We start from the raw sequence: 24,756 nt of genomic DNA, 5'->3' as shown, positions 1-24,756 counted from the left end.
TTTTCTTTTCTTTTTCTTTTCTTTTTTTTTGACAGAGTCTCTCTGTGTAGCCTAGGCTGCCCTTGAACTCCCACACAAAGAGCCACTTGCCTTTGACTTTAATCCCTCTGTTGGGATTAAGTTTTATGTCACTATACCTAGCTAATATGTTAAACTTTTGCAATGATGAAAGAAAAGTGCCTTTTAAAAAATGAAACGTTGTGGTCTGAATCCAGGACCCTTGCACATACTAGGCAAGTGCTGTTCTCTGAGCTCCTGCAAACCTCAAATGCCTTGGTGGGACATGTGTGCTGACGGTCCCAAGAAGGATTTGGTGTATTCCTGGCAGCACTCTGGGTTTGGCTGTTTTCTTCTTTTTCTTTGTCTTTGGCTGAAAGTCCTTGCTCTGGTGAATGACCGGATTTTCATAGGTGCACTTTCCCTTCTGTTTGTGATTCCTTTGATCTTTTAGAACATGACAGTGACTTTCATGTGCTTGCTTCTGTCTGTACTCCATTACTCCATTAAATCCAAGGGGAGAAAAATTGATCCAAGAAGGAATTGCTGAGGGTGAGTCTGTATTTTCCTTTCATACCATTTGACTGGCCAACTGAAAGACTGAAGCTGGTGTTATAAATGAAGAAAAGAAACAGACAAATTCCATTTTCCATCTCCAGATCTTTATCCCATGTTTTAACTTTTGTCTGTGGGATTCACTGGGAGCTGGTGGCTTATGAATCCTCTGGAACCATCCTTGTTCCTGCTAGAAGCATTGGGTGGACCCTTCAGCCTGTTAGGTGAACACATTCCTTCCCGGGGATTAATTAGTCATGGTTAGAGATATAATTCATCATGTAAAATACCAGAGGTGTCGTAGTGAAACATCGTTAGTGATCTGGAAATGTCCCTGCCTCACCGCAGTCCAGTTCAGCATCTTGTGTTCCAGTGTTCCCTCAGCAGCACTTTGTAAATCATAATCACAGTTTATGTGACCGAGGGGCAGAGCAAAGCTAAAGAGTGGTTGTGTAATTTGGATGCGTCTTAGGTGTCAACTTTATATCATGTTCTTTGCTTCTATCTTTTTGTTGTTGTTCTTTTTAACCATTTTGTCAGGTCCAGCAGTGTTTCTTAAAACGAAAACGACAACAAAACAAACAACACCACCACCAAAAAAAAAAAAAAAAAAAAAAAACAAAAAACAAAAAACAAAAAGAGGAAAAATTGTAGTAGGCCCATGTGCATCTTTTTAGCTAACCGCTGCTTTCTTACAGGTGAGCTGTCATACAGTTAGGGTGAAGTTCTCAGCTCAGGAGGAGAGGCAGGGAATATAGCAATTCACATATATGTTAGAAGGAGGCTAGGCTGAGTGCATGTGTGATATGTGCACATTTTCCCCTTCTCTGAGTTCTGTGTGTGCCAGAAGTAGGGCCAAGATTCTGTCCAGCTCCTCGTACTGCCTAGGGATTCTCACAGGCGTGCTCATTAAATGGCTATTACATTGCTTCTGTTAGTGCTTTGGGCCTCATGCTTACTTCCTTCTCCATGTGCTGGACATAGGGCGGTGGGGAAATCTGTACATTTCTGGGATTAGTATTAACATTTTACAAGTAGAGATGTGAACTCTGTCATCAGCATAGACTGTCCACCAGAATGAAGATTTTTTTCCCTAAAACTGTATTGTAGCGCCCGAGTGTGGTGGCGCTTGTCTGTAAGGCTGACACTTGGGAGCTGGAGGGTGGTAGAGGCCAGCCTGGGCTGCACAGTGTTTGCTAGGTCACCCTGAGCTCCACAGCAAGCCACTGTCTTAGAAAATGAAAACAAAAAAATAACTTCCTCAAACACACAAGCAAACAAACAAGCACAAACAAAGATAAAAACCCCTTCAAACTGAAACCATTCTTGTAACAATGATAGGTAATAATTATGGCCAGCATTTGTTGACTGACAATGGTACATGAGCCTTATTTGATTGTGCTTAATACCACCATCCTGTAAGGAACATTCTTTTTCCATTTTATAGATAAACTAAGGTTCAGTTCCCGAGGTCCTCTGGGTAGTAGATATGGTGGAATAAGGAGGCCAGCCTAGGCAGTTAGAATTCAGAGACAGGTTTTAATCACTGTGCAGTTGTTCAAACCTGTAAACAGACTTGGGTTTTTGATTCTTCTAGGATCTCTTATTCTCACTGCATGAGGTAGGAAAATTGTTTAGCTCATTCAAAGCCCAGCTGCTTCTAATGTGAAAAGGGGATTGGAAGCTAACAGGCTCCAGTCCAACAGGAGTGGACGTTTGATAAAATTCCAACTAAATCTGGGTTCTGGCACCTGCAAGCCTCTGTAAATTTTGGAGACCTTTATTATTTTTATTATCCTTATGGCCTTTCTCTTCACTAAAAATGATACTGTAACAATTTTTGAGTTCTATAATAGTGTTTGACCAAAGACAAAACTGTCATTCATCTCAGGTTACATCAAAAGGAAGAGGGTGATTGATCTCAGTGTGAATTAAACTTGGCACAGGATATTTCTTATATAAATATTTCCTCTGGAAATGAAAATAGGAGAAAAGATCCCCTGTGGACTCAATTTACTCCCAATCTTTGTTTTAGTAACCCTTTCTCTTTTGTAAGTAACTCCTAATGATCTAGTAATGCATTGTGGTGACAGCTCATGCCAGAAAAGGTGTCCTCTCTGGGCCTGACATTTTCCTTAATGGTAATTCTGACTAGTTAAGGTAAATAGTGTGAGAGATGTTTGGCATGTTTCCTTCCACAAATGGTTGTGTGTGTGTGTGTGTGTGTGTGTGTGTGTGTGTGTGTGTGTAGGATGTGGAAGGTACTGTGAAAATGACAGGCTTGCACTGTGTAGCTATACAGGAATGATGGAGTTAAATATCATCGTACCTATGGGACAGTTGATAAATTGAAAGCATTTCTTGATTGTTCTTTAGAGTAGCATACTGGAAGACTTCAGATTTAAAGAGCAAAGTTATATATCATAAAAAACAACAGAGAGATATGCTAAGATACTCTGAGCCAAATATCAGAGGTGATTTCGTTGTCTCTCCTTCTGTGATCAAGTTGATTTACTTTGTTAGTTAAATACTTGTGTGTTCTACCAAAAATCAATGTTGGAAATCACGGGGCTTAGAAACACCAGTTTACCGATGAGGAAATAGGGTCTGGCCTGGGACTGCCCTTCTCAGCTCCAGGACTGTTTCATTTCATGCAACGCTTGATCTCTTGGCATCCCTAACACATTTACAGAATTAATTTTAGAAAGTACATTGAAGCCACAGACAGGCCTCCTGAATTCCCCTCTAAATTGAGAAGGAAGTTTTATATATTGTGTGGTTCATGAATTAAGACCCCTTGCTCTGATCGACAGTTTGAGAAGACTGTTGTACAGTATTTTGCTCGAAAGTATCTGGAGGTGGGTATGTGATTGATTTGCTGACAGACCATCTCTGAAAGCAGTTCTAATGATGGACTTATAATTGATTGCATCCATCATTGAGCCTAAAATATCCCCCTCCCTAAATTAAAAAAGATAAATGAAATAAACTAGGCTGAATGTATAAGCTGACAAATCCGAGGGAATTTAATGAAACTCTAAATTACCACAGTGAGCAGATAAGAAGAAAAGGTTTCTTTATTATAATACTAAATTAAAAAAAATTATCCAAGAAAGATATGGAGGAAACAAAGATCTGGGGCCCATGTATCAAACTGAGTTATTGGAAGATTTTTAATAAGTGTACCTATCTCATTGTCTGGTTATTGTTGACCCCTATCAATCTTGTTGGTGCTGTTGGAGGAATGGTGAATGCAGGTCATGTCTTGTAGTGCAGCCTAGGTTATTGCCATTGCAACAGATTTTGGAACTAACATGACCTTATTCCTAGGCTTCTGAGAGCTCTGTGCAATTTCAGGCATATGAGCTCTTTAGAATCTGGTTTCTTGGTGTGAGAAATTTTATTCCTTCAGCCACATAAGAAAGAAGGCTGTCTAGAAGTGACTTAAACAATGATACTCATCATCTCCCCTAACAAGAAGTCTTGAACGGAGGGCAGCTTCAGGATGGCTCCTTCTTGTTGCCCATAGACACAGATGCAGAAGCATTTTCCATGCCTTTTGCTTCTACAGATAACAGAAGTGTCAGGGAATCTCAGCTTTCTGTGTCATGTGCAGTGTCCTGGGCTCGGGAAGGGACCTTTCTCTAGATGTTCTCTAGTTCTTGTTACCCAGAATTTAAAAAGAGCAGAGGTGGTAGGAATTGGTATGATTCATACAAACCAAGAGCTGCCCAGCTTTCCTCTGTATCCATGCCCACCTGCTATCTGATTAAAACCATTTCATGGGTCACGAGATTAGGCGAAGGATGGAGTCTGTGGCTTGGCAGCCTGTGAATGTACTGTTGTGGTGCTGAAATCAACTTTGAAGGTTATTTTGTATTTTCTGTTAGGTCATTTCATTTCCCAGTTTGAGGAATGAATGGGCTAGTGTGTTGACTGTACACTGTTCTCTTACTGTTGCTGTGAAGTTCGAGACAGCTTGACAAATTCTGTCTTCACCAGGACTCTGTCTACCAGTGATGATGTTGAAGACCGAGAAAATGAGAAAGGTCGCCTTGAAGAAGCCTATGAAAAGTGTGACCGTGACCTGGATGAATTGATCGTTCAGCACTACACAGAACTGACAACAGCCATTCGCACATACCAGAGTATCACAGAACGTATCACTAACTCCAGGAATAAAATCAAGCAGGTGAGCCTCGTTTCTTCTGGACACTGGTCACCTTCCCTTACCGGTGTGGTTTGGAGCTATGTAACACACAGTAGTGTCTAATCTAATGGTCCTTGGTCAGTGCGGTTCCTGAAGACATTTTCTGGAGTTTTGTATAGCTATTGTTTCCTGGGTACCCTGCCTTCTGTGCTTAAAGGACAAAGTGAGTTCTGGTGCTTTTATATTTTGCCAAAGGGATGAAGTGCTCAAAAAAAAAAGAATACCATCACATTTTATCTTTTTTTTATATTTCTTGGCTATTTTTTTTGGGTGTGCTATGTGTATGTGTGCATGAGTGCATGTGTGTATGTGTGTCTGTATCTCCTTGTCTGTGCACTGAAGTCTGAGGTCAGTATTGGGTACCTTTCATTATTACTTTCCACTTTATTTTTTGAGACAAGATCCTACTGTATGAAGTTCCCTGATTCAGCTAGACTGGCTGTCCAGCAAGTGTCAGGGCTTTACTTGTCTATGACCTCCTACCACCTAGTTACTGACACGTGTACCATGCCTAGTTACTGGGTCTCTAGGGATCTGATCTCAGGTGATGATGCTTTTGCAGCAAGTGCTGCCCACTGAGCCATTTCCTGAGTTCCTATGCAGTGCATTTATAGGAGCTCTCCTTTGGTACTGTTTTGTACTGTTCTTTAATAACTAACAATACTTGCTGCCTGTATTGAACTCTGACTGGTTTTTTTGCCAGGCATGATCTCTTGTGCATTCCCGTGCAGGCATACCTGCACAGATGTATGCACATATGCACATACCACATGAGTGTGCATGCACACCCCCCCATACCACACCATACCATACACACACATCACACCATACACACACATACAAACACACACACAAATGGATAGCTAAGAACTATAAAATAGGTTGTATGTGTTATCACAACAGATTTAGAATGTGCACTAAGGACTCTGACTCTAAAGCCTATATTGACACATTTTTTTTCCCTAGTAATTTTTCAAGCAGTGCCTTTTACTTTTAAAAACAAAGAAACCGAGTTGGCGAGATCTCTGCTTCTATAGTATTGCGGTGAGGGGTGCAGGGCAACTGCTCCTCAGGTACCTCTGGGAGATCATGCCCTGTGCAGACGATGGTTTGGGACCTGCTATCTGGACTGTGGGACGGAGGACTCCCTAGCTGTTATCGCCCAGGACCAGCTGTGCTTATGGCATTGCTACATTCTTTCTGGTCCTCCAGATCTTTTACTATGATTCTGTAAGCAGTGCATGAATTATACTGTGAATGTGAGGTTCAGCCTCTTGGAGTCCAGCTCCAGAACCAATAAGCCTTTGGCCTTCTCTGAAACAATCTCTGTGTTTTAAAAATGATTGGCCAGTTTTGAAAGCAATGCTATAATTCATTGCCTTTAGATGTGGTAGGTTCCTCCTATGTATTTATCTGTGCAACTGGGTAAGACTGTAGATGAGTTGCTCTTATTTAAAACAAACTATAGTCCATTTTCACCCAGTATATGAAGCTTAACAGAGACCAGGAAATGAATGTCAGGCACTGCTGACCTTCTGGCTTTGCCTATAATCACAGTAGGGGTGAGGGACACTTAGTATTTGTGTTTCTGATTAGTTTGGTTGGCTGGAAGGACGTCGTCCTCCTCTCCAAGGAGGTTGCAGCTGTGGCCCTGCAGCAGCCGTACAGTAGCACCGCTGCCAGTAGAATGCCTCTGCTTGGTCTCTGTACTGCAAACAAGGGCTTGATCTTGAGGATCTTGCATTTCTTATAGAAGCCACACTCTATTTCTCTATATATCATTTTTACTTTCAGAATAGCAAAGTCTGAGGGAAAGGAAAATAAACAGCAAAAAAGAGAAGCTTTTATTATAATAGTTTGCCAAGAAAGTAAATGCCACCTGATTCAGAGTTAGGAATTAGTACCACTGTTTGGACAAGAAGTGCAGAATGAAAACTTTGAAAACAAAAACCATTTTAATATTTGATTAAGAAGCAAGAAAAAATGCTAAAAAAATGAAAGTAAATTTGTTTGTATTCCATATTTTAATAATTTTGTATCGTGAAAGTAAGACAGTCTTGTTTTAATGATTAAAGAAGCTGTAATGTTTTCTAGGCTGTTTTCCCATGCTGTTTTTTTGTTTTTAGCTTGCACTCCAGGTCATACACCAAGCACAGGTCTATCCTTGTCTTGGGTCATACACCAAGTACAGGTCTATCCTTGTCTCGGGTCATACACCAAGTACAGGTCTATCCTTGTCTCGGGTCATACACCAAGTACAGGTCTATCCTTGTCTCAGGTCATACACCAAGTACAGGTCTATCCTTGTCTCGGGTCATACACCAAGTACAGGTCTATCCTTGTCTCGGGTCATACACCAAGTACAGGTCTATCCTTGTCTCGGGTCATACACCAAGTACAGGTCTATCCTTGTCTCAGGTCATACACCAAGTACAGGTCTATCCTTGTCTCAGGTCATACACCAAGTACAGGTCTATCCTTGTCTCAGGTCATACATCAGGTACAGGTCTATCCTTGTCTCGGGTCATACACCAAGTACAGGTCTATCCTTGTCTCGGGTCATACACCAAGTACAGGTCTATCCTTGTCTCGGGTCATACACCAAGTACAGGTCTATCCTTGTCTCAGGTCATACATCAAGTACAGGTATATGCTTGTCTCAGGTCATACACCAAGTACAGGTCTATCCTTGTCTCAGGTCATACACCAAATACAGGTCTATCCTTGTCTCAGGTCATACACCAAGTACAGGTCTATCCTTGTCTCAGGTCATACACCAAGTACAGGTCTATCCTTGTCTCAGGTCATACACCAAGCACAGGTATATCCTTGTCTCAGGTCATACACCAAGTACAGGTCTATCCTTGTCTCAGGTCATACACCAAGTACAGGTCTATCCTTGTCTCAGGTCATACACCAAGTACAGGTCTATCCTTGTCTCAGGTCATAGACCAAGTACAGGTCTATCCTTGTCTCAGGTCATACACCAAGCACAGGTATATCCTAGTCTCAGGTCATACACCAAGCACAGGTCTATCCTTGTCTCAGGTGAAATGGGGGGCGAGTCGGCTATCGTCAGGTGCATTATTCTAGTGCCACATACTGAAGCTGATGATGCTCAGATCTGATGTGCAGTTTTCTTTCTGTTCTCCTGTGAAGTAATATAAAGAAGATCAAGTGCATAAATATCTCTTGAGTGTGAGCTATGTTCCTGGCTTGGTTTTAGGTGCTGGTGATACATGGTGCATCCTGCCCTCATGGAGCTTACATGAGGATAGTGTGTAAAACAAATTCAACAAGTAGATTGTGCAGGCTTTGGTTAGTCTCTCTATCTAGAATGTCTGTCTGCCTTATGCAGAGATTATTGTTCTAAGTTCTAGAGACAGGAGTGAAAGAGAGTTTAAGTTTTAGTTATATTCTAATCAGAATAAACAGAGCACATGGTAATAATAGAAAAAAGAAGCAAAAATAGTGACTAGGGGTTTTGTTTTACTTTATTTTTGAAGCAGGGTTTTTCTGTGTAGCACTAACTGGCTTGGAGCTCACTCTGTAGGCCAGGCTGGCCTCAGACTCAGAGATCTACCTTCTTCTGCCTCCCGAGTTCTGATTAAAGGTGTGTGCCACCACGGCCTGGCAGGACTTGATCTTTTAATTAGGTAGTTCAGGGAAGGCCAGTGTCTTACAGGATGAGGAAGAGAGTCTGTAAGGGACTGTGAGGAAGGAGTACAGCAGGCGCAATAGTCCTGAGGCAGCAGAAGGACCAGTCCAGTGAGAGCAAGGTGGAGTTGTGAGACTGACGCAGATGTGGAAGAGCTGGCGCCTTCGTGTCTGCTGGGCCATGCTGTACTGATGGACACTTGGCCCATGTACATGTTTGTTTTGCAATGTGCACTATTAATTTATTGTCTGTAGCCTTTAGAAGTGGTAGGTTTTTGAATGTAGAAACAGCATAGTATGGCTAACATTTAAAGGCATACTGTACCTGATGGTGTAGGGATATGTTGTATATAGAGCAAGTCAGATGAAGATGTGTTCGTATTCATGCCTCACCTCCCACTTTGACATTTCTTCCATATGTCCATTTAGGTTATACTGTTAGAATTTTTGTCCTTTGGGATAAATGCATGCTGTAAGATGAGTTCAACTTTCTTCCCAAGTGATTTGAACAGGAATTTTTTCTAGATTAAAGAATGTTTATTGTCAATGAAAAGCCATCTATGACCAGTCAGATCAAGTAATGTACATAATAAAATTCTTGAGTGTTCCTATTATTGTTGAATACACCATACACTTGCCTAAAACGAGGTGCCCCAGAGTCCGTAGATCCTGCCAGTCACATGGTTGCCTGTCCTGATAGCATTGACATTGATGGGAGTTATTTGATACAGATTCAGGACTGCATCATACATGCCAAGCTTGGCAGTGTTTCTCCACAGAATGAGCAGGGAATGACGTGAGTTCAGTGCAGACTTCTTCAGACATATTAAGTAGTCAGTCTGCTATTATAGAAGAAGGGTGGGCAAAGTAGACCATACATCTGGCTCTTTGTGTGTATACGAACACCTAACATTTTACCTGTTACTGGCTGTTTTCTTGGTATTAGATCTCATGCTAAAAACCGGCTTTTCTTGCCTATAACTAGAAATAACTGAATAATTATTCAAGTGATGTTGCTAGGGCCTCATTATTCAGGAATGCAACATTCATTACTTAACATTTACCTAAAATGACTTTTGACTTTTAAGTAAGAGTATACTTTGAAAGGTAGACGCAGGATGAAGAATAGCCTTAATTAATACAAAGAATGTCATAGGAGACTAGTGTGGCTTTTGTAAGATGTTATTTACAGCCTAAATATTAGTGGAAATTCTTACCTATTTGTATGAGAAAAGGAAGAAAGACTCTTCCAGAATTGGACAGGCTCAACAATGACCAGCAATAAGAGCTGTAATTTAAATGCTGGACAGTAGTCTTAGGTGCATTATTGTAGTTGTAGGAACTGTGAGGCATTCTTTCCTTAAAGTTCAAGGGTTTCTTCATCTTTGTCTGCGTCCAGTAGCTGAAGACAAAGGTATTGCTTTTGGAATGAGTTGAGGGGAAATTTTCAGAGAATTTAAAATCCAAGAATGGAAGTTAAAGGAACCAAAGGAAATCATAGAAAATAGAAATGTGAGGGGTAATTTAAATATGATCTGTAGTTCCAAAGAGGGCTTTTAGAGAGAACAGAGTGTTGTTTCTCAAGTTTATTCTTTCTATGAACTTTTTATAAACTCTAGAAAAAACTCAATTGTGCCCTTCTCACAGGCAAATGTGCATGAAAGCATTTAGATAATAGATTTACCTAAGTGACATTGATGAGTTGATCTTTAGTGAGCATTTCTCGTTTCTAGGGAACATCTTGAGTTCTTTCTGGCCCACAGGTGTTCCATGTGTGTGTGAGTGTGTTGTGCTTTTATTGTGGTGTTTTCGTCTTTATGTCTCAATTTGAATTCAGCACCTTTCTGCCTTTATTAAGCAGATTTATTGAAGATTATTATAATTATGACCTTTCCCTGTTATCCCTGGGCAGGTATGTGTTAGCCCCTAAGTGCATCTGCTATTCCTCTTAAAAGAGCTAAGGCAGGTTCTTATTATTATTTTGTTAACGTCCCAGTTAGTTTCCCTCGTTTGTTGGTTGTCCCAAGGTTGAGGTTACAAAAATTGTTTCCTCTCTGTCACTTGTCTCATTTTTCTTTTCAATGGCCTCTTGAGCCTGCTTATATTTTCTTCTTCTGGTCTCTAATTAGAGTGACTTATGGTTTTGTATATTGACTCTGAGGTTCTTGGTGCAACTGAAACACACGATTTGAAGCAAATGTCAAGTTACCATAATTCCATGCATGATGGCATGATTTTAGCAACTTGGCTTTCCATGGATTTATTTATGAATGAAGCTTGGCTTTCCATGGATTTATGAATACAACAAGGTAATAAACATTTCAATATTAATTAAATATAACAGAATGAAAATGTTGTCATTAAATATATGAAATCAGAACATGAATTTGAGAAATGTTTATGTGAATTTGGTACCTTTTTGACAGAGTCCCTGTTTTCCATACACACTTAAAAAGACAATTTAAATTTATTAATCAGCAAATAAAAATTATGTACATTTATGGATACACCATGGTATTTGGGAATATGAACACATTATGAATGGTAAAATCAAATATGTACATCACCTCACATAGATACTATTTCTCTGTAGTAAAACAACTTATTGTATCTCTTAGCAGTTTTTAAGTATAAAACACATTACTATTAACTTTAGTCAGTATGTATAATAGATCTCTTGAATTTATTCTGAAGAGACATTACCCACATCCTGGTAATTGTCATTCTCTTCTGAGTTTAACTTAAACATTTTCACATGTGAGTTTGAGTGGTATTTGTATGCCTGGTTTCTTTCTCTCAGCATGCTGTCTTACAGTTGTATGTTGTTGCAAATATCAGGATTTCCTTTTAGAAGATGAATGACACATATTTTTGAAGAATGAATATGTTCATGCATTATTATCTTTGTTGATACATTGATTCTGATTGTAATAGTGTGTGAACATGGCAGTATGGATGTCTCTTTGACATACTGATTTTATTTCCTTTAGATATATAGATGTTCCCTGGTTTATGGTTGGATTATATTATTTAAATACTCTCTTCATCATATGAAAATGCTACAAACTAAAAAGTACTGTATTGTCTGGTTTTGTGTGTCAACTTGACACAAGCTGGAGTTATCACAGAGAAAGGAGCTCAGTTGAGGAAATGCCTCCATGAGATCCAGCTGTAAGGCATTTCTCAACTAGTGATCAAGGGGGAAGGGCACTAGTGGAGTGGGTGGAGCCATCCCTGGCCCAGCCCATTGTGGGTGGTGCCATCCCTGGGCTTGTAGACCTGGGTTCTATAAGAAAGCAGTCTGAGCAAGCCAGAGGAAGCAAGCCAGTAAGTAACATCCCTCCATGGCCTCTGCATCAGCTCTTGCTTTCTGACCTGCTTGAGTTCCAGTCCTGACTTCCTTTGGTGATGAACAGCAATGTGGGAATGTAAGCTGAATATACCCTTTCCTCCCCAACTTGCTTCTTGGTCATGATGTTTGTATAGGAATAGAAACCCTGACTAAGACAAGTACATTCAATGTACCTTGTCTGTTGAACATCCCAGCTTGGCTATAGTGCTGTGGAAAGTCCTTTGTTTACCCTCCTGATTGTGTGGCTCTTCAGGAGCTGTAGTTTACAGCTGCTGACCTGCATTGTTACAGAGAGTCAAACAATATAATGCTTACCTGGAAAATGATCACAATTAGAGGCAATGTGTCTGCTGCATATGTTCCACTTTTATGTCATTGTGAAGTTGACATTGTGAGTTGGAAACTATCTGAATGTCTAGTATTGGAATTCTTGGTTCATATTGTACTGTTATTTTATCTTTTTTATTTTAACAAGGAACCTCCACTCCATATTATTATTATTATTATTATTATTATTTGTTTGTTTGAGACAGGTTCTCTCTATGTAGTCCTTGGCTGTCCTACTATGTAGATCAGGATGGTCTTGAACTCAGAGATCTGCCTACCGAATGCTGGGATTAAAGGCTTGCACCCTATCCTGTCTTTATATTATTTTCTATAATGGTTTATTCCTCATCTTATTGAGGTATATTTTTCATGCAGTAATATGTATGTATTTTGGTAATACAGATCAGTGAATTTGGTGCTTATATATTTGGATTTGTTACTGTTTTCTCAGAGAATTCACTCCTGCCATGCAGCCCAGGCTAACTTTAGACTTGGCTGTTGTAGCTCAGTCTGGCCTCAAACTTAGGCTCCTCCTGCCTTTGCTTTCCTAATGCTTAGGTTACACAGTGTGTACTACTCCATGTGGCCTCCTGCTTCTCATAATTCTCACCTACATCCTGCTATGCACAACTCCTGACAGAAACTGTCACTGGGTCCTGTTTGCCTGTTGTGGAACTCTCACAAGTACTGCAGCTGTCTTCTCTCATTATACAGTTCTCATGGTTTTTCTTTTCTGTTACTGACAGGACCCATTTCCTATTTTTCATGATTTTCTAATAAAAAGGCAAAGTCTCAGGAGAGTTTGTAGTATAATTTCTTGTAGTTTCTTATGTCTCTATCTCGTTAGGTTCAGTTTAGGCAATAATCTTGGTGATGTTCATTTTATGTGCAACCCATTGGCAGTGTGTCTTCCTGCCATTCTAAACTGTTTTCAGTTTAGTTTCTATGGAGTCAGCAAAAGAGGAAGTTATCCTATTGTGTGTGTGTGCTCATGTGAAATTCCATAACGGTCTTTTCCCAGCACACAAGAATTTGCCAAGCTTTATTCATACTCTGTAAGTTTATCCCTCCATCCTTGGTCAAGAGCCTAGTTGGGTGCTCTGACAAAACTTATTTTTAACTACTTTCATGGTAGCCATTACACATGGAGGGAAAGACTAGACTCAGAATTAAGGTCATAAGAGACTATCAGAAATCAAATTCTAACTTAATTTTTAAATGGAGTGAGTTTAATAATGACTACTTAGATCAATTAACTATAAGGGAATCTCTGAATGTCCTTGAGAGATATTTAAGTCAAAGAAAACCAGACATGTTGATTACAAACCAAGCTTCCTTCACATCATCCTGGTCCCAAGTCCAGCCATGTAAAGGCTCCAACCTGTGTGCTGCTGAATTTTCCCTCCTGGACATTTTTATGTCTGCTGTTGTGCTTGTACTGTTCTTGAGTTTCCTGTTTTGAAAACTGTGTGTCGGCTTCCTGCTATACAGGGAAAGTGACTTAGTCTTTCTCCTGACCACCACATATTCTTCCTTCCTCTTTCTAAAAATAGTAGCTCTTCTTGTTTTGGCTGAGCTGTCTGTGCTACCTTAGTGTAGTTATGTGACTATTTACATCTGAGCCGGTGATGGTTTTGTCTTCTGTGCAGGTCTTGCTGCTGCTGCTCTCTGTGGGGTGATGAGGAAAGCCCTGTAGCCTTCTGTGTAGGAATCCCAACCTCACACATTTCATCTGTGTTCTTGTGTTGATGGAGCAGCATTTCTCAGACGCTTGCTGACTCTGTTTATGTAGTGTTTACTTTGTGAGTACTTGCATGGCTGAATCTGTCTTTTTCTTCATACTTAACTGATAGCTTTTCTGGGGAATAATTCACTTGCAGAAATGTGAAGAGATAGTGTTTTTTTTTTTTTTTTTTTTTTTTTCCTTAGAAGCTTTAGTTGGGGTCTAACTCACCAACTTTGTGTAGGCCTGCTGTTTTCTTTCAAAGGCTTTTAGATTTTCATCCACTGTCTTTGCTGTCTGTCTCTCTGCTGCTCTATCCCTCTCATTTTCTATCTCGTATTTTTCATCCCCCTTTCCTGTCCCTATTTTGTTCCTGTGTCAGTCACTTTCTTCTTCCTCTAATATAAATTCTCCAGGGAGGCCAGACTACCATAGAATTGTTGGTTCCCTGACACCGCCTCTTCTTACTCTGTTGTCGTCCTCACTCATGTATCCTGTCTGATCGACCAGCTTTGGCTAGTGCTGTCAGAAGGACTCCTGCCCCTGTGCTTGATGGGACACTGGTCTTCAGGCTATCCCTGTGGGGAGTCTGAATTCTTCATTTACACTTTTCTGCTGCTGTCCTTCAGAGTGATGGAACCCAGTACAGACCGAGCCCCCCAGCCTTCCTGATCTGCTAACTTCACCATCCACCATCTCTCTGACTGGCTTCTAGGATTGTACTGTGGTCTTCAGTTTGCTCTTCCTCCTCTGTTCTTTCTTTCTTGATGTCATTGTCTATAGACTGTCTGCTTTTATCATGGTGGGATTGCAAGAAGCAGTTGGGAAAGCTAGAACCAGATTTTCTTTACCCCCTCCATGGAGCCATGCTACCATGCTTCTCAAAGAACATCACAAGTTCTTCATGTTCATGACTACTTTCTTTACATGAGAGTTCTAACAAAAACTGATCTAGATACTATGAAATTATAAAAATCGAATAGTTGTTTTCCCAAGAAACTTCCCAGACTTAGTAGTGTTATTCACATTTTCTATGCTTGTTAGATTATTACTGAAAATTCACTTTACAGTTATCAGAAGCACAGTGTCAATAGTATGTTTGCTCTCAAAATATTCTCACTGAAGAGGAACACAGGTTTTCAGAAGAACAGACACACAGACTCTCTAGGGTGATGGGCATGCCTCGTACTGTTGACAGTGTGGATTATATAGGTGTACAGGTTGTCAGAATGTGCCAGTGTTACACTGGAGTTGCAGTCATCTCAGGGGAAATAGAGACAAACTAAATAGACTCATATGCTAGGATTGTCAACAATGCTCGAATGAGTTATGTGAATTTGGATGATAATGAATTTAACACCCCCCACCCCCAACAAACACCCAAATGTAGTGGCACATGCTTGAGTCTTAGTGCTCCGGAGAAAGAGGTAGCACTATCACAATACCAAGCCAGTGAATGTGAGCCAGCCTGAGCTACATGAGACCTATCATCTTGTAAAAATTCCTTTTCCATGTTTTAAATATTGAAAATTTTAAGGGTAGAAAATGAGTTTATGTTGTGAATGTGATTACTGTCTGTCCCCCAATCCCCTTCATCCCCAATCCTCTCTACCTTTATTTATCACATATTTCGCACAGTTAGAATGCTGGAGATTGTCTATTCAGTATTAATTTTACTAACTGATGCTTAAAATGGGAAGCAAAAAAAAATATCTATCATGTCTCTTTGAGATTATCTATGTGTTTATTTGTTTTTTACTGTTGGGCCTAATTTCATTCTGGTCATTTGGGGTGATCACTGAGATCCTGGGTTGTAAACTTTGGCTGGAGTGAGTGCTAGAGCTGTAAGTGTGGGCCAAGTGGCCGTCAGCTGCAAGGGCAATTGGGGAAGGGAGATTAGCACGGGGCTCTTATACTACCGATCATTCATTCACATTTATATGGTGCTTCATATTTGCGGAGTGCCTGATATCCATCGAATTGTTTCTAGCTTTACTCAGAGGTATGCTAGAAGTAGTTTTCTCATTTCACGGGACAAAAACTAGAAACACAGAGAGGTAGTGAAGCACACAAGTGACTCAGTACCAACATCAGGATTAGAGTTCTGCAAGGGGATCACCCGGGGAGTAAGCAGGGGGAATGAGGAACTGGTACACACAGCTGGACCAGTGAGGAGAACTCACCAGGTTAGGCCAGACTGTGAACCCACTGAAGGTCAAACGTGCTTTATTGTAGGTAAAAGAGAATCTGCTTTCCTGCAAGATGCTGTTGCACTGCAAGCGGGATGAACTTCGTAAGCTGTGGATTGAGGGGATTGAGCATAAGCATGTTCTGAACCTACTGGATGAAATTGAAAACATCAAGCAAGTGCCTCAGAAGCTGGAACAGTGCATGGCCAGCAAGCACTACCTCAGCGCCACTGACATGCTGGTAAGGCAGCCTGTGCAGAGGCTCACCCCTGCACAGGTGTGAAAGTGCTCTTCCTTCTGTACAGAGCATGGTATAAATGGCCTTTGAATCTGCAAGCTCAAGTGTTTGAAATGTTAGATGGTTATTATTACACATTTTCTGTCCTCTGATTGATAAGCACTCTGCTCTCTATCACTGAGCTGTATCTTCAGACTTTTTATGTTTTAATCTTTTGCGACAGGATCTTATGCACTTGCCAAAGGGTGGTCTTAGACTCATTCTGGAGCCTGGTGGGCCTTGGGTTTGCGGTCTTCTTGCCTCAACCTTGTGATCAGCCAGGCCACAGCCCTGCATAGCCAGGTCCAACTTGTTCCCAGCGTCTTGTCAGAGTAACAGTTTAGCTCATAATGAATGGGAAATTACTTTAGTTGATTTATGCATAATTCGCTAAATTATTAGGATTTAGAAAATAGAATAGATAAGCTTATATATGTTTGTCAGACACGTACATAGTTTGATTTACTGAATCTCTGTTTTGGTGTGTGTCTGCTTTTAATTAAATGGCATGTACTAAAATGGGTTGTTAGGATTTATTTAGGTTAATTATGTTCATTTTAGGATTTCAGATTGTTATTTTATGGCCCTATTACTTATGTGCTAATTTATTTATTTTAAGGCTTTTCAAAAATGAATATTACCCTTTCGTTGACTAATTTTTGCTCAGAACTTAATTAAATAACTTCATCAAATTCTTTGTTGTAAGGTATAGAAATTAAACTATAGTCCCCCCCCCTTGGCTGAGATAAATCAGCTCATGAGAAGGACCAGGCTTATTTATAGTTTTAAGAGGTTTCAGTTTATGGTTGGTTGGACAAGCCATTAGTGTCGGGAACATTTGGCAGAGGAGGTCACTCATTTCATGTTGACCAAGAAACAAAAAGAGAGACAAGAAGAGCCTGGGGTCCTTTAAAGTCCTGTAGCCATTGTCTTCACTTCCATAGGACATTCCCTTCTCAAGGTTCCTCCACTTCTCAGTAGTTCCACAGACTGAGGATTGCATCCTAAACACATGGTTCTTTGGGCAACAATCAAGTTACAAAACTGTAGCATTTGATGGATCTAAAAGAAACTGGACTCATGTAAACAGTCTGTTAACAGGACAGAGGTGTACTTGGAAAGCTACTTCTGAGTTGTTTCTGTATGATTTTATTGTTCTCCTCTAGACTGGTGTCATAGTTAGCTTCAGCTTCAACTTGACACAAACATGGAGTTACCCTGTAAGAGAGAACCTCAATTGAAGAGTGGCCTAGATCTGGTTGGCCGGCATTTATGTTTGTGTAGCGTAGTCTTACTTGCTCTTTGATGTAGGTAGGCCTATCCTACTGTGGGCCGTAATTTCCCTAGAAAGGTGAATGTGGGGTGTGTTTGAAAGGTAGCTAAGTTAGAGGGAGCAAGCCAGTGAGCAGCCTTCCTCCACTGCTTTCTGCTACGAGCTTTTGCCTGTAGTTCTTGCCCCGGCCTCCCTTGACGAAGAACTGTAGTCTGTAGTCCTCCCAAGTCGCTTTCAGTTGTGGCTTTTGTCATAGGAGCAGAAAGCAAACCAGGACAACTGGTCTTAACTATGTATGAGGATAGAGTTGGTTGTGTTTTGGTGGGAAAGGGCAAGGAGGATAAGCCATATACTTCATCTGTCCAGCTTTGCAAAAGGGAATAATCTACTTATTTTTTTTATCTCTTTTACTAATTAATAAATATCTAAGACTTTTGGAAGCAGTTCATTATAGTGATTATTCATTCTAACTGCAATCTTTGTGTCTGGGGCAGTGGGAGGGTCTGAACAGTCCTCCTCAGACAAGGCCAGCGTGTTACATACATTGTTCCTTTTTCCTATTTATGGTTGGTTTGTATTCTGGATACTTATCATTTTTCTGCTACATGAGTTATGAATATTGTTTTTGAGTTGGTGTTTATCTCTTTACTTTGTTCATAATATCTTCTATTATGAAATTTTTAATGCAAAAAAACCTCAACCTTTTTTAAGGTATATAATTTTAAGTAAAAAATTTTTTTCTTATTGTTTTTAACAGAATTTACTCTTTTTTTTCTTTAATCCATCAAAAGTCCATTTTTATTTATTCTGCCAGCCAGGCATCTAATTATATTTTTGCTCCATGTAGTCAGTTGGCTGTGTTTATTGAATCTTTTTTTTTCTTATTTATAATGCTAGATATCACATTCCAAATTTTCACATATGTATTGTATCTTGGAGTTTTTATTTTGTTCAGTTGGTCTTATCTGTGCCCTTTTGTAAAATGGTCTGTCATTTTGTTCAAAATTACTTGTACTGTTCTTGACCGTCTCTTCTTTCATGGTAAGTTTAGTATCAGTTTGTCAAATTACACAAAAAGATGAAAAGAATTTCCTTGACTTTAAGGGAGTGTGTGTATTAGCAATCTTGTCTTTATGTTAGTGAACATGATGCTTGCTTATTCATTTATGTCTTTTGATAATGCTTAGAAGTATATCATGTATTACTTACAGTTTTACATATATTCATTAAATTTAATGTATCACCTATGTTCTGAGGGCTTAAAAATAATGACTTTTTAATAATGTCTAGTTATTTGCTATATATAAAGATTTGCTAATTTCTCTATTTAACATTTATAATTTAAAATATATGTTTTTTGAAATTAAAATATTATTATATCAGTTTTCCCTCCACTTTTCTCCCTCCAACCCTTTCCTTATGTATATATTTTCCATATATATATATATATATATTTTTTTTTTTTTCCCCCTAAATATGGCAGTATGACTTGCTCAATCTTTATAGTGTACAGGATTTCAGGGCTGAGCACTTGGCACTGAATGACCATTGGTGGCTTTTCAAAAACCTGGAGAGGATTATTATCCTTGCTCTTCAAATTCCTTATGTGCTGTGGTTCTTTTTCTAGGGATGTGTAGGGTTGAGGGCTACATGAGATTCCCCCTTGTGTTGGCATGCCTGTTGGTATTGTCCTTGTTCAGGTCATGTGTAGGCAACCATGTTGGTGTAGCTTCTCTGACATTTCTAGGAGATGTACTCACGTAGTAACTTCCTGTTTCTTTGGTTCTTCCAGTCTTTCTGCCCTTTATACTCTGGTCCCTGAGCCTTAGGTGCAGAGGTTGTGTTGTAGATGGGTCAGGTGGGACTGAGCTCCACACAGCTCTCTGCACCCTGATGGGATGACCTTTCCCATAAAGGTCTCAATTTATCTGTGGGTCAGAAGATAGCCTTTTCGCATCATTTCTCTGCCTTTGCCACATGAGTCCAGGGATGGAACATAGGTTGTCAGATTGTGCAACAAATGCTTTTATCTGTTGAGCCATTTTGCTGGCTTGGTTTTTCTTTATTAATTGACTATATGTTTTCCAGGAGTGATTACCAGACCCATCAGCTTGGACGTGGCTTAAATTTACTCAGCTTTCTGAGTATCTCAGATACTACATGTTTTTCCTTATAAGCTACATGAATTTCATTATCATATAATTGTTTTTATTTATGTGGTAGATCATTGATTGTGGGGTTTATATCTTACCTGTTCCCACAACAGTGATGTTGATGGTCAGAGTTCACAAATCATTAGTTAGATGGAAGTATGTGAAAGACTTTAATACATAGAGGAAATGATATTTCTTAAAGATGTTTCTTTTCCAGGACCTGTGCTTTTACTCCTCTGATGAGTGAATTTATTTTTTGGCAAAATACTCTGATTTCTAATGTTTTGTAATATTTAAATTAGCAAAAGCAACTTCAATGGAGCTAATATGATGATTGCACACCTACTATGTACTGATATTGTAAATATGGGAAATGTGTCAACTTCTTTCACTCTTAGAGCTGGGATCTATGGTTTATGGCATTACCATTTTATAGAGGAGGTAATTGTGCTTGATTAAGGACATTGGTGTATTCAAATGTACAGCAATTTGTCCATCTTATCCCCAAAAGGTCAGAAATATTGTACAACAGTCTTGGTATATAAGAGTGTAGTGTAAGCTCTGCAACTGCTCTTTTACTGACTTCATATTGAAAATACAATCACATTTCTTCTCTCCATGGCTATGTGCTGTTACAAGTAAAATCTACTTAAGGAATCTCCAGGGTCCAAATGGAAATCTTCACTAAAATGCATCAGAGGAAAGTAAAGACAAAACAATCCAGTTTTTCAAGCCCCACTGATTTCCTTGGATTTGTTTGACAGAGATTTTGCATTTTCATTTTGAGGCAGGTGCAGATATAGATATGTAGTAATTTGATCCCTGCACAGTGTAGGTTAATAAACCCAGAGTAAATAAATCAGTGGTGACCCATGGCTCTTGCCACCTCCTGCTATTCCTGTTTTAAAATTTGACCTGTCTTGTTGCTGTAGGCTTGGCTTCTAGGTGGACTTTTATTTCTTCTTTTGATATGATTACCAGAATATTGCATAAAATAATTAAATTGTCACAGGTAATGTCTGCAAATAGGCCCAGCCTTTTGTTTCCTTCTTTAAGGTAAACAGCTGCTGTTGGCGTATGAAAAGCTAAAAATGATCCAACAAGAAGCCACACAGAAATCAGAGGCTTGATTAATATTGTAGCCTGTAGCCTTGTGATATGTGTGGTTTAAATTAGACCTTTGCAGTGTTGTGCTGGGTTGGTGCAAGCACATTAATGACATAATTTCTGGTTGCTGCATCACATTTCTGCAGCCTGGCTTTGTATTCCACTCACATTAATTGAAGTAATTTTGCCAGTGAAGCGTGTTTCAAACCTCTGCATTTAAATTGAAATTTTAATTCCCTTATTGTCTTGAAAAGACGGCAGAAGATGCCTTGTTACAGGTTTCATTATCACTCAAAACACTCCAGCTGCTGGTTTTAATGTACAATGACTGATTAATTCTGGAAACAATTATTAATATAAGAATAGCAGCTTCTTCCCTGTGGCATGAGTAACCAGGAAGGTATTTCATGAGAGTTAATATTTTTATAAACTTTTTTTCCCAGGGAGAATTTGTGTGTAGAAGTCTGCATCATATGAAAATTGTAGGAAACGCTTTGAAAACCACTTACACAAGTTCTGATTTATCAGCTATAGAAGTCAATCCATAATTGCATTCAATCAGTAGAAACCAAGCCAGTGTAAGTCATTTAGAAGCACTTTGGCTGACAGTCACATAAGACTTGTGACTAAAATAAATTTTCATTTCTAAGCCTGCCTGAGATCGTAGGGATTTTGAATGTCTTTTTAATCATTTTGTCTTTATTTATGTGCCTTTATAAAAAGAATCTATAGCTATATAGTCAGATGAGGATTATTATGATAATTATAATAACATATTTATGTAGTTGTCTTTTCCCCTGAGGATCCCAGCATGCTTTTCTTTGAGCATTGTGTAATGGAGGTATTTTACTTATACTTTGAAAATATGGCCCTGTCTGGGATAAAGAGTCTAAGGCAGCTATTTAATTGAGTAGTTTTCTAGAATCCTATAATAAAAATATTGTAGTATTTTCAGTTCATATGATTTGTTGAAGTTGTTAGATGATGTTGAGAATTTTGTGTGCCAGTATGGGTTTTAGTTGCTGTGAAACCTAGACTTGAATCTTAGCTTTGATTCTTAACAGCAGTATGATTTGTGGCCAGTCATTTATCTTTGCTAAAGGCTTGAATCAAGAATTCTATATAGCTCTGAAGCTTATTTTATTTATAGTCATTCCATTTTTTAATTGGTACGTATTTTATATATATTGGTGTTTTCCTGCATGTGTGCTTTTGCTCAATGTACTTGTCTGGTACCCTCAGGAAGTCCAGTAAAGGACATCAGATCCTCTGGAACTGGAGTTGCATATAGGCGTGAACTGCCATGGAGGTACCAGCAATCACGCCTGTGTCCTCTGGAAGAGTTGAGCCATCTCTCCAGCCCTTAGACCATTAAAAACAAAACATGCAGTGGTGCAATGTTTGGTCACCTCTGTTGTTGGCACTGTTGTGAAGGTGGTCTTAACCTTGGAAGACCTTAGGTGCCAGCAGGGTAAGATGGCAATAATGTTCATCTTGTGATTAGTTCAGTGGGGGACATGCAGAAATAAAAGGGATACTAGGGAGAGTGGGGGTAGGGTGACTTGGGGGTAATCCTCTGTGGCTGCTTTTAGCCCTCTTTGAAAGCTCTCATTTCCTCAAATGCATGTCTGATAAGTTAGGAAGAGCTAAAGTAAAATTATTGACTGACTTGGCTTTTGTGTCCCAAATTAATGAATTGGTTGTGGTAGCTGCATATTTTCCTTATAGAAATAAAATACAAAACTTATAGTATCTATTTTTCCTGCTGTTCAACTCTCTTTTTCTTTGCATTTGGCTTTGATAGTGAGGGTTTTTGCAAATCAGACAGTTTGGTAGGTACCTTCATTTTTGTGTCTTTTAAATCTGCTATTCATTTACCTCTTTTATTTTTGAAATCAATAGAAATTCTATTTCATTGTGTGAGCCTCTCATGCAGTTTAGCAATTTTCATTTAATTTATCTGGAGCAGTGGTTTCTTAACTGTTCATTGAGGATCTTTCAAAATTGTAAAGTCTAGGCCACAATCCAGACTGATGAAATTGAAATCTCTGGTTGTGGGCTGCTAGCTTTGGTCATTTTTGACAGTCTCCAAAACAAAATTTGGTCAGTTTATAGCCAAATTTGAAATTCTTGGTATAGGGTTTAGCTTGTGCTGTGGAATGAAGCAAGGCTAATTGTTCTTGCCTTTACTTAACATCATAACATCAATGCAAAGTATGAATACTTATAAAGCATTTGTACTTGTGTACGACTAAATAGTGATATTTACATTTATGTAGAAATGTTTGGGAGTGTGTTTTGCCATCCTGTATTGTAGTTTGGCTATAGCTGGTGCCCGGGTGGCTTCTATTCTGATATTTCAGGTAGATTATGTAGTTTGAAAGAGTTTAGTGTAGTAGTTAAGCTGACTAGGCTAAGACTCAATAGGCTCGGACTGACTATGTGCTCGATTTTAGACTTGCTCATGTGCCTCTTGAATCTTTGCTGTTGGTTGATGTTCTTCAGGGTTTCAGTGGATTGAGATTGGGGTGCAGCTGTACTAATGACAGTGGTGGCTGTGTAGAATGGCAGAACAACGTGGAAACAGCCTGGGAAAAAGTGCAAACCTCGGTTAAGGGCTTCAGAGGTGTTCCTGATTCTGGTCCTGCCTCAAGTCCCCAGTGCTCTTAGCCTAGAGAGGTGAATCTCTTTCCCTGTTTTTAGTTTCATTACCTTTAAAAATGATAAATATTATTGAATGGTTATGAGAATAAAGTGAAAGGTGACGTGTAAGGTGTGTCTTGTTAAACTTAAAGCAGTATAAAGATTTAACATGCTATGTGCTCCATCATTGTCATTGTCAGTACCAAGAGTGAAGTAAAGAACAGATGGCAGTCCTGGGCCTGTTTACACTGAGCAAGCTGCAGTTTTCTTCACTGTCCATAGGGTGCACCGTTGTTCACTCAGGTAATTTACACGTGTTTGCACACTTGATTTTAGAGGAAAAATCGTCCAGAATAATGTCCTAGTTGTTTGTTGTTATCCTTTCAGTTTGGTTTCAGTTTTACTCAGAGGCTTCTTTGAACAGATATTTGATTGGTTAAGTTTTCAGTCAAATGTTAGCCATCTTTGTGCCAGTTTAAATGATGGTTACCTGTGTTGATAGGTGTTAGAGTCTCAGCCTGATTATGATCTAAAAATGCTTAGTTCTTACTTAGCTTGGCAGAAAAGAATTAACGTGTTCCAAAGTCTGTTTTCTCTGACGTTCACACTGATCCTCATTAGTCATGTTTTCTTAGCTATAAATACAAACTGCCCCCTTGCCTTCATGGGGTTCTCAGAGAGCATGTTAGTAAGCGGCTGGTGAGGCTGCTCAGCATTTCCGGTGGCTTTAGAGGCACATGCAGAATACTCCTGAATGATCTACATTACCTATGAGCATGGAGACCTTGAGAGTTGCTCTAAAACTTTCTTGTCACAAAATAACAAATAAGATGCTGGGCAAGGGAGTGTCTGGGACCCTCGTTAAAGGAGGAGGTCTTTCTCAGTGTTCTCCCCTTGTGGAGAAACTTAACCTGAATACTCCTCAGAGATCTCTGTGCAAACTGAAAATTGAAGGGAACACAGGAGCTCCCCCACCCTTCATGTACAGTCCTTTTCATTGTCATATGGTGTTAGATAGAGTTTAATTTATTTGGGATATAGTTTAATTTACTTGGGAAAGTAAAACTTTTTTTTTAAGAATAAATAAGAATCTTAATTTGATTTATGCCTCAGAACTCTAGGATTGGAATTCTACTTGTTGAATTTTATGTTAATGAAGAGTTTTCAACTATTCTGTGCTCAGGAGTATCTCCATCTATGTTTTCCTGGATATAGCTACTTATCACATTAAGATTTGTGATAAAAAGACATTTGCAATGAATTAGAGATAGGGAATTTATTTAAGTCATTTGT

At 39.3% G+C, this 24,756-nt stretch overlaps 1 protein-coding gene across 1 annotated transcript in view; it reads left to right on the top strand.

Moving 5' to 3' along the window:
• The window catches only part of EXOC4 (exocyst complex component 4), a 715,182-nt gene that overhangs the window by 13,999 nt on the left and 676,427 nt on the right, over positions 1 to 24,756 (top strand). The window contains exons 2-3 of the mRNA XM_080931809.1: positions 4,555 to 4,744; positions 16,057 to 16,251. Coding sequence (XP_080787935.1) covers positions 4,555 to 4,744; positions 16,057 to 16,251 — 385 coding nt within the window. The remainder of the gene's footprint in view (positions 1 to 4,554; positions 4,745 to 16,056; positions 16,252 to 24,756) is intronic.

Source organism: Micromys minutus (assembly GCF_963924665.1).
Source record: "Micromys minutus genome assembly, chromosome: 18".
Classification (NCBI taxonomy): Eukaryota; Metazoa; Chordata; class Mammalia; order Rodentia; family Muridae; genus Micromys; species Micromys minutus.
Note: the sequence above shows the minus strand (reverse complement) of the source record. Positions and strands in the feature narration are given on the sequence as shown.